Source organism: Hippoglossus hippoglossus, chromosome 9 (assembly GCF_009819705.1).
Source record: "Hippoglossus hippoglossus isolate fHipHip1 chromosome 9, fHipHip1.pri, whole genome shotgun sequence".
NCBI lineage: Eukaryota > Metazoa > Chordata > Actinopteri > Pleuronectiformes > Pleuronectidae > Hippoglossus > Hippoglossus hippoglossus.
In genome coordinates, this window is record NC_047159.1 from 2,592,215 (window position 1) to 2,602,695 (window position 10,481).

At 46.1% G+C, this 10,481-nt stretch overlaps 1 protein-coding gene across 2 annotated transcripts in view; it reads left to right on the top strand.

Moving 5' to 3' along the window:
- The window catches only part of antxr2a (ANTXR cell adhesion molecule 2a), a 67,631-nt gene extending 64,278 nt beyond the window's left edge, over positions 1 to 3,353 (top strand). For both annotated transcript variants that reach the window (XM_034596166.1, XM_034596165.1), the window contains 2 exons: positions 699 to 2,933; positions 2,968 to 3,353. In XM_034596166.1, coding sequence (XP_034452057.1) covers positions 699 to 737 — 39 coding nt within the window. In that variant the 3' untranslated portion in view covers positions 738 to 2,933; positions 2,968 to 3,353. The remainder of the gene's footprint in view (positions 1 to 698; positions 2,934 to 2,967) is intronic.
- Positions 3,354 to 10,481: the final 7,128 nt, after the last annotated feature.

Consider the following 10,481-nt stretch of genomic DNA (forward strand, 5'->3'; position numbering starts at 1 on the left):
GTGTGTGTGTGTGTGTGTGTGTGTGTGTGTGTGTGTGTGTGTGTGTGTGTGTGTGGTGTGAGTGAGAGGCTGCAGGCCGACGAGTTGCGGAGGATTCACTGTGCGAGAGCTCCCTCTTGGTGCCAGTTGGCCTACTGCTGCACTCAGACGACTGCTCCACAGACAGACAGACACACACAGACAGAAACACACACAGACAGACACACAGACAAACACACACACACAGACAGACAGACAGACACACATGCACACACAGAGACAGACAGACAGACACACACACACTGTGTTTTTGTTGTATTTTCCGGTAGTGAATGAACAGTAAAAACGTTGGTGCAGGTTCATCAGTTGATGATGTTTTGTTCGACTGCAGCTGAAACATCGATGTCAAACACTGAGAACAATGAATTAAGAGGATTTATCATTATTAAATATTAGATTGTAATTGTTCAATGAATATTATCTGTTTTATTTTTGTTATTTTATTATATATATTTTTTTAAGGGGTTAAAAGTAGAACAATTATTACTAAAATCTATATTAATAGAATATGTTAATATTTAGAAAAATTAGAGTATTAATGGTAAATATTAATAATAAATATGAGCAAATATTCAAAATACAGTGAAAAACTGAAGTCATATATAAGTTTGATGTTAATTCTGAAAGTGTTAACTCTCTGTCTCGTCTCTTGTTTTCAGGGTCGCTGTATTAATTTCAACCGAGTGCAGCATCAGTAGAAAACAGACGAGCGAGTGACAAGCAACTCGAGAAGAAGAAGTTTCAGGTTTTTTATTTTTATTATTTTCATTTTTATTTTTTTAAAAGATGTATAATCCTGCAGCTAAAACCACTTCCTGTTCCCTCCGCTTCACTTTGTGCACAAAGTTTCTGCTTCTCCGCTCGAAGCTCACACACACACACGACGGCTCAAATGTTAATATTGTTATTCCTTAAGTTATTTACAAGCTTTTCTTTAAACACACGTGCACTTAAAAAATAAGGTTTTAATTTATTTTAATAAGGGTTCGCCCCAGAAGCCGGCGCTCGGACTCCGTTACCAAAGGCTTCACATATTCTGACCATATTGTGCCGTCTGTGAAAAACCACATTTCACGTACACAGACGGAAGCTATCTAACAAAATAAATAAATAAATAAATAAAAACCACGGAGGGAAGGGGCTGTTTGCCGTCGGCGAGGAAGTGGGAACAATCCCAGTGGGGCCTCACCAGTGCAGAAGTCCACTGCCTCTTGGCAATGTCTCCTCGCGACTCCTGTCCAACTCCAGCGGGGCCGGGTGCCCGGCGGCCGCCCTCTGACGGGCTCCTCTTGTCATTTTAACACTGAGAAGTGCACACGCATGACAAATTGTGGACAGGATGCCCCAAGGTACTAGAAAGGCATCAAGACTTCGCCCTGTAGTTGAGTTTTTTTTTTTTTTTTAAGACACCTTCCTTTCATTATGCACTCGGGACAAGGAAATTAATAGAGCGTTATTCGACCGCGGGACAGCCTCCTCGCCACGATGAGCCTCGGCTCCGTTTGAGGGATTGATGCCTTGAAGACCTTGACATGGCGCTTGGTGTTTCCTGCCCCTGTTTCCAGCGCAGTCTGCTCTCTGCTCGGCAAGGCGTAGCACATCACCGCCCATAAACAGGCCCATCACTTAGGACTTCCAAGATATAGATACAGCCGCCCCGACGCCGCTCGGCCCCGGCGTCTCAATCCCTCTGAGGGGCCCGGGCCGCGTCACGACCCGGTGGTTCTCTCGGCACCGGAATATCAAAGTTTAATTAAAATAATTAAAGGCAACAGCAAGCAGCAGCCTGTGAAGCCTCTTTTTTTATGCCTTTTGACATTGGATGACCTAATACCGCGTTATTCTCAGGAAAAAGAGGACACGGCGCCGCGGTGACGCCGCGCCACCTCCGAAACGCAAACTAAAAGCAACGGATGCGATGGACGGATAAGTATTGTTCATTTCCAGAAATTATGTGACCCCCCCCCGCCCCTCAACCCACCCCAAAAAGCAGGGGATATATACTTATATATATTGTGGATTTCTCAAGCGCGCTGTCATGACGCCAATCCCAAATGATGTCAGCGTGAGCGGAAACACTGTGGGGGAGGAAAGGGGGCAGCAGCTGAAGAAAAAGGCTCGAATGATCCAGTCACTTCGGATTCCGTACTTCAGATGCAAAATGGATATTCGAGTCGAAACCTGACAAAGCGCGGCGGCTTTGACGGGAAGCGGTATAGACAATGACCAGTGGCTGGGTCAGTGGGATGTCTCTGTGCAAGCAGGGAAGCTTATCAAATGACACTAAAAATAAGTTCAACAACCATCAAGTTTCAGGGGGGAATGGGCGAGCGTCTCCCGGTCGGTGGGCACGGGGCGCGTGCGAGGGCGGGCGGGCGGGCGGCGGGCGCCGCGCGACACGCCGCTCATAATTATTCCTTTGTTTCCTCTTCGTCCTGATCGGAGGGACGTAAATAAACCCGAATCAAATCCAGGGGGTGGGGAGGGGGGGGGGTGCACTGGTATTTATGTCCGACTTCAACACTTTTAGCCTCTTGCATAATTTTTGCGGGCGGATGTTTCACAGGCTCGTCAGCGTTTTTTTCTGGACGAGGACGTTTTCGTTTTTGTCGTCTTTGTTACGACGAGGAGCACGAGGACGTTTTCAACCCGGACTAATGAGATATTTACACAACCGTCACAACACACGTCGCCACGGCAGCAACACGTCACATGTCCCCTTGTGTGTCCTCGCACACACGTCGTCACACACACACACACACACACACGGTATTTAAATTGTCCAACACTTTTTTATTGTACATAAAATATATATTTTTGTTGTAAATGAATGTTTTTGATGAAAAATTTTTATTTTGTTTTTCTGCTTTAAAAAAAAAAAAAGTTGTTTTAATGTTTAAGATTCAAAAGTGAAAAAAAAAAAAGAAGATAAGTTTACTTTTATTTTTAAAACATTTAACTTTTCAACAGTTTAAATTCAACAGTTCGGGTCGAAAACAAGTTGTTGATGCGTCTTTATTTTATTTTTTTATCCACATGTTAAACATGAGTGTAGCTTGAATGTCATTCGCCTGCTTCGGTTTCTGCTCAGTTTCAACTCATCGACTGTAAATTATCATTTCATTGTCTTTAAGATTGTGTTTTTTATATATTCTCATATTCACGAAGCACCTTTGATTCCAGGTTCAACTCACACGTGTGAGTTGAAACCCCAAAAAAACCCAAATATGGCTTTTTGTATTGTTGAGTTTTACACTGTTTGTATTTTCAGACGAATAAACCCTGTTGTGTTAAATACACATTGTAGGAAAAAGTGTGTGTGTTGTGTGTGTTTTTTTTTTTAACACGTGTGCGCTGGTAGGGGTGGACACGCTGAAGGCCATCTTTAATTGGGCCCTTACAGATTTATAGGGCCCGACAGGGAACGTGATTATACAGAGTGTGTGTGGACAGAGGAGTGGACAGTGTGCAGCCTCTCCCCCTGTGAAGTCAGTCACCGGAGGCACCACACACACACACACACACACACACACACACACACACACACACACACACACACGTATACAAAAAGCCCTAAGGTTTCCAACGCCCCAAAAATGAGGTCTTGCATTTAGTAAAAATATGCGCTCATACACCTTCTGCTTTATCCACATTTGCATAGTGTGACAAGATGCCAGCTGAGGTGTGTGTCTGTGTGTCTGTTTGTGTGTGTGCGAGTGTGTGTGTGTACAATAACCCTTCCTCATTGTTAGAATCATCTTTGTCTGATGTCCAGTTTCATAAATATCAGAGTTTCCCTCTCATCACAGTTTGTGGAGCGACACCGTGTCGTTGGAATTCATTCAGCTGAAGTCACGACTGTGAGAATCGTTCCATCGCTGAACATTTAGAGAATAAAATTCAGATTCATTTTAGGATTTTAATTTACATTCTGAGAATTTGAACGACTTTATCCACAGAGAAGTATTTTGTTTTCTGATATTTAACTATTAAATCTCTTGAAAGGTGATTTCAATTACAAAAACATACAAATCATCTCTAAAGGTTCTTCAGGTTTTTATTTGAGTGGTTAAAAACATCCATGTGATCATTGTCATCTTTCTGCAGAACGAGCTCATCACAGTTTATTTAAAGATTCAGACGAGATTCAAACCCAAAACTCAACTGTTCACAAATCTGTCTCTTTACTCTCAGAGCTTCTTAGTTCATACAGTTTTTCTTTTTTACAGTGTGAAGATGTGAAGTTTTTCTTTCTCTGAACTTTTCTGTCGTTTCCTTCAGTCTCATCTTCTGTCTCTGAAAATACATAAAAAATATGTACACAAGTTACTGGAGATTTGATGAAAGATAAAAGTGGTCGAGTGGGTAAACCGACAAAATCGTGCAAAGATATCAGCAAATTACTTTAAAAACAACGTAAGAAAAACAAAACCGGGAATTAACGTGTTATTTTAGAAACAACTTTAAAACCTACAACCAAAAAACTCCTCTGGACATATTTATATTCAGCGGAAGAAGAAGAATCACTCGTTTGTTGAATTGTCTTTATTCTCATATATCATATACCTGCCGCTCCAGCTCGTACATCAGGAGGAGCTCAGTATTCAGAGCTGTGATGTGAACAAATCAAAGACGTGTGAGAGGAGAGTGAAGAAAAAGATGCTGCGTGTTTAAAGAAGCTTAGACGCTGCAAATATTCAGCTGCAGAGAAATTCACAAATATCAAGCGAGAGACGCACGAGGATCAAGACTTTTGAATATTGAAGATGTGAATTCGTTTTTGACTCAGATTTCAAGCGTCGCCGCAGCAACGTTGCAACGAGAGTTTCTCTCAGGATCCACAGAGGAACAGGATGTTGTGTTGGAGTCGATCCGTCGTCCGAGCGGTAAAAAGTGGCACACGAGGACAACGGCATCCGAAGCTCTTTGCAATTTTTTTCCCCCACTTTTGTATTAGCGCTAACAGCCGAGGAAACACAAAGCACACTCCTAAATCCGCCCTGAGCTGCGCCACCAGGGTCTGTTTTCACAATTTGATGGAGGCGGCTTTAGTGCCATAAAACTTCAGCCTCCACTTCCCCTGATAAAGTTTCTCTGGCAGGCGGCGAGCAGACTCAAGCAGCTGTTGCAACCCCCCCCCACCCCGTCTGGCTTCCCAGGTTATTCCTGATTTGCACAGTTGTCCTCTGAAATTTTGGGAAAGTGTTGGGATCAGATGCAGCCGCTAACCTTCGGGAGCCCCCCCCCCCCCCCCCCCCGCGGACCCCGAGGTCCCGGCCCGGCCGCCCCCCCCCCCCCCCCCCCCCACAACAGCTTGTTAGAGTTGACACTTGATTTTATGCATTGTGTTTCTGAGAGCATTACAACTAAATCCCCTTCTCAGGCGAAACGCGGGGCTGCTGTTCAGCGACGGCTGTGGGAAATGCAGGTGGTGGTGGGGGGGGGTGGGGATTAGCCGAGCTCGACGGTTCAGGATTTCCGAGCTTTATCCCGATGCTCTTTTTTCCCCGTGAGCTCCCTGTGAATTTTAAAGCCCAATATACCATAAATGCTGATAAAAGATTTACGAGTCCTGTAAGATGATGAGACTGCGGCGGCGGTTTGATCGGATGTTTCAGGAGAGAAGCAGGGAAACGGGAACTGGGTCTGAATGTGTGTGACGTGTTTCACGTGAGATTCGTGTTCGCTGCAGTGAAATAAACTCTTAAAGGCTTTTAATCGACTTTGACTCAGGTAATTAATTAGTATTTAGTCACATTTAAATTTGAATTTCACATGGTTTTTCAGGATCTATAGTTTTTTCCACGCTTCCTTATTACTCCACCACATTTAAGAAACAGTTCTTTAATATAATCTGATCCACGGGACAAAATAATTTCACTCTTTCAACTTAAAGCTTCATAGAAACAGAAATAGTTTTAAATTTCTCATATTTTCGTGGGTTTTTCTGTGTCAACCTTTTTTTTGTGTCTTTGAATCTTTACCCACTTTTGAAGGATGAGAAGAAACAAAGACAATGAAAAACAAAAACCATCTAAATAAAAGCACATTTAGTAAATATGTGATAACATCATAAAAAACATGTCATCAGCCCATGATTTTTGTCAACTTGAAAAACGTTTATTTCTTCAGTTTTGACTCGTTGGACATTAATAACAAAACGTCAGCTTTACTTTCCACCACCGGACACGACTAAAACTAAATTGGTGAGTAAGCAGCTGTTGATGCTAACGTTAGCCACGTAGCAACAGCAAACTTTACGTATCGGCCCGTTGAGTTCACGTAGAAATGTCGTTATTCTGTCGCTGTTTCAACATTTCACTGGTGGATGCAAATTCAATTCAATGAGAATATGTCACAAAGCTCTGATCCTCTGTTTTGTTTTCTCTCTGCACACAAACACACACGTTCCGACAAAAAGCCGACAACAACAACATTTAACTTCAAACAGTGGGATTGATTTGAAAATGTGTAAATTTCACTGAAATCCAACATAAAGCATCCGGGAATAGATGAATAAACAGAAACACTTTAATAAATCTGGATATTTAATGCAGATATTTCCGTTACAATCAGGTTTAATTTGAGTTTTGAACTCAGTTCTCGTTAGCGTCACAGTTTCCCATCGTCCAGCACGTTAGCACCGTTTCTGAACATCTGCTGGAGAAGTCGGCAGCGATCGGCCGCTCGTGCCTCTTTGCAAATGTGACATGATTCCACAGAAACACCTCCAGCCAAAGTTCCCCTCTGCCTTCATTAAAGCAGACGCTGCCGGCAAGGTGACTCCACCCCTCCTCTGCCAGGGCTCCACCCCCCCGCCGGGGTCAGCCCGGGCTCACTGTGCCCCGACGCCATTGGCTCAGAGGGCCGTCTGTCAGCGGGGGGGCCGTGCCCGGGTCAGTAGCGACGGGCAGCCGACAGTCAGTGTGTTGTTTATCCTCCTCGGCTCCAGACGGACCTGCGACCCCTCCGGACGGACAGGTGATCTCGCTCGGTCTGACTCAACGATTCCCCCCCCGGCGCCTCGCCACACATATTGTGCCATCATTATTTCATACCTAGCAGGAGCATCACGGAGCGCAGCCCAGATTCAGGTGTAAAGCTTTGTGTGTGTGTGTGGGGAAATAAAACACATGAATGGTTTCTGCAACATTTTACACGTGTTAGAAAACCAGAACAGGTTCAGAAAAGGTTTCAGGTATTTTTCTATGTTACAGTTTTAAAAATATATTCAATCATTTATCTGACAGATGTTAAAATCCAGTTTTCTTGATTCCAAAGTACAAATTAAGCAAAATGTTAAATGAAATCCACTTTGTTTCCTTGTGTCTTTGTTTTTTTTTAAATACTTCGGGAACTTTTTCTTTACCTTTGTGAGATTTGGACGTTTTTCAACTTTTTCACCATTTTCCCAGAGATAGAATAATTCATGAATCATGATGAAAAATATCAATAACCGAGTATTAAGAGGACTAATATCTGTGAGTGTGAGATATTTGATTTCATGTTAGGGACTGTCGGGCCTCGGTGCAGGGAGGAGCTCTACTGTCAAGGTTTAAGACGCTTGGTTACAATAATAAAATAATAAATCAAAAAATATTTAAGTTAATCTACTTGAATTTGTTAACATTGGGTTACATTTCAACTTCAAATTTGCCTTAGCAATAAAAAAGCCATTCTTATCATTGACCCTGTGTTTTGTGTTTATTTTTTAAAATATAATTATTTCGGTTCTGGCAGCGTTTAGGTCTCGGAAACATTTAAAAAGTTTATTCCGATTCAAACAACTTTACTGATCCCAATGAGGCCAACTCACTTGCAGCTTAAACAATATGACACGTGTCAAAAAGCCCAACAAACAAACAGGTCGCTGAAGAACATCAAGATAAATAATCACGATCTTAACGTTAACGCTGTTTAAAACACTTTGACCTTCAGACTAAACTGTGAATCGAAGTTTCTTTTCACGTTTGAGCAGAATCATCAGTTTGTTTCATGTTTGTTTTCCACAAACTGGCCTGAAAACCTGAATCTGAAAGAAAAGTGGACTCAGCTCAGCTGTGATCTTTAATATCTGCCTGTTAATTAACGACTGTATTAACCTTCCACCTTCAGATAATGTTCTTGATGCTGCGAAGCTGTAAAAACACTCATCTCCATTTCACCTTAAATTAATTTGGAGCTAATGTGATATAAATCTCTTCCTCTCAGCAGAGAGTCGTCACCGTGAGACACTGCTGCTGCACTGAGGCTGTGAGTGAGACAGATTCAGGCCTGATGTGTCCCCGTCCTCTTACACCTCAGATTGTGGCCCCTGTTGGGCCCTCAGAGTCGGGCTCCTGTCGGCCCCTCTGGCCCCTGTCAGACCCTCAGACTCTGGCCCCCGTCGGACCCTCATGGCCCCTGTCAGACCCTCAGACTCTGGCCCCCTGTCAGACCCTCAGACTCTGGCCCCCCGTCGGGCCCTCAGACTCTGGCCCCCCTGTCGGACCCTCAGACTCTGGCCCCCTGTCAGACCCTCAGACTCTGGCCCCCCGTCGGGCCCTCAGACTCTGGCCCCCCCGTCGGACCCTCAGACTCTGGCCCCTGTCGGACCCTCAGACTCTGGCCCCCCGTCGGGCCCTCAGACTCTGGCCCCCCGTCGGACCCTCAGACTCTGGCCCCCTGTCAGACCCTCAGACTCTGGCCCCCCCGTCGGGCCCTCAGACTCTGGCCCCCCGTCGGACCCTCAGACTCTGGCCCCTGTCGGACCCTCAGAGTCTGGTACCCCGTCGAACCCTCAGACTCTGGCCCCTGTCAGACCCTCAGACTCTGGCCCCTGTCAGACCCTCAGACTCTGGCTCCTGTCAGACCCTCAGAGTCTGGCCCCTGTCGGACCGTCAGACTCTGGCCCCTGTCGGCCCCTCATGGCCGCTGTCGGCCCCTCATGGCCCCCGTCGAACCCTCAGACTCTGGCCCCTGTCAGACCCTCAGACTCTGGCTCCTGTCAGACCCTCAGACTCTGGCTCCTGTCAGATCCTCAGACTCCGGCCCCCCGTCGGGCCCCTCAGACTCTGGCCCCCCCGTCGGACCCTCAGACTCTGGCTCCTGTCAGACCCTCAGAGTCTGGCCCCTGTCGGACCCTCAGGCTCTTGCCCCTGTCAGATCCTCAGACTCCGGCCCCCCGTCGGGCCCCTCAGACTCTGGCCCCCCCGTCGGACCCTCAGACTCTGGCTCCTGTCAGACCCTCAGACTCTGGCCCCTGTCGGCCCCTCATGGCCCCCTGTCAGACCCTCAGACTCTGGCCCCCCCGTCGGCCCCTCAGACTCTGGCCCCCAGTCAGACCCTCAGACTCTGGCCCCCCTGTCGGGCCCTCAGACTCTGGCCCCCCAGTCAGACCCTCAGACTCTGGCCCCTGTCGGGCCCTCAGACTCTGGCCCCCCCAGTCGGGCCCTCAGACTCCGGCCCCCCGTCGGGCCCTCAGACTCTGACGACTCATCCCAAACATCCCAAACTCTGGTCCCGACTCCGTCAGCTGCTGCTCTCGCTGGGCCGAACAAACACCGCCCCCCCCACTCGGCCTGTGCCACTCTCTCTCTCTGCGGCTGGCATCGTTTAACATTACGATATTTTCCCGGTGTTTGCCCGCGGATGATGAGGCTCTCATTGCTATGCATGTGCCAGATGAATCATAAACCTATACCATATGCCGCCGCAATTTGCTGATGGGCCCAAGCTGTTTTGCCGGATATAAAAATCCAGGGATTACGGAGGCTTGATCCTCAGTGAATGAAGGGAGAGGAGGACGGAGAGAGTGTAGCCTGGGGGGGGGGGGGGCGGGAGGTGAAGGGCGACGCCTCCTCTCGCCGCCTCCCATTGGACGGTGAAGAGGTGGAGGTGGCGGCGGCTGGTTGACACCTCCGTCGATGTCTGATCTATTGGAGTCTGGTGGTGGTGGTGGCTCCTGAAAACAAACACACAACAACATGTTTGTCACCTCGGCCCCTGACTCACACGCTGCTAATTGAAGTATCTGTTAAAAACAAAGGGACAAATCCCTCGGGGGGGTGGGGGGGTGATCACCCTCCCAGAAAACGAGAGTATTACACATCCGCAGATCTTTTGTTTTAGATGAAGCTGGTTTACTTCCAGTTTGATTGTTAAACCGGTGAGTGAATGTTGTTGTTTTTCCATCAAACTCAAACTGTTGTAAAGAGGTGGAAACAAAGTGTTAAGTTAAGAATCATATTCAGTTCTTTAATGTGCAGAAATGTTTCCTGTACTTTAGGAGTTATCACAACTTCTAAACGTGAATCGTACTCGTGGCAGGTGTAAAGTACTTTTCTGATGAATAAAAAAAAGATAAAGATAATGATGAAAACTAAAGAAACTATGTACAGAATATCAGGCAACATGTTTTTTATTGATAATAAACATACATATAACATTGATTATAAACATAC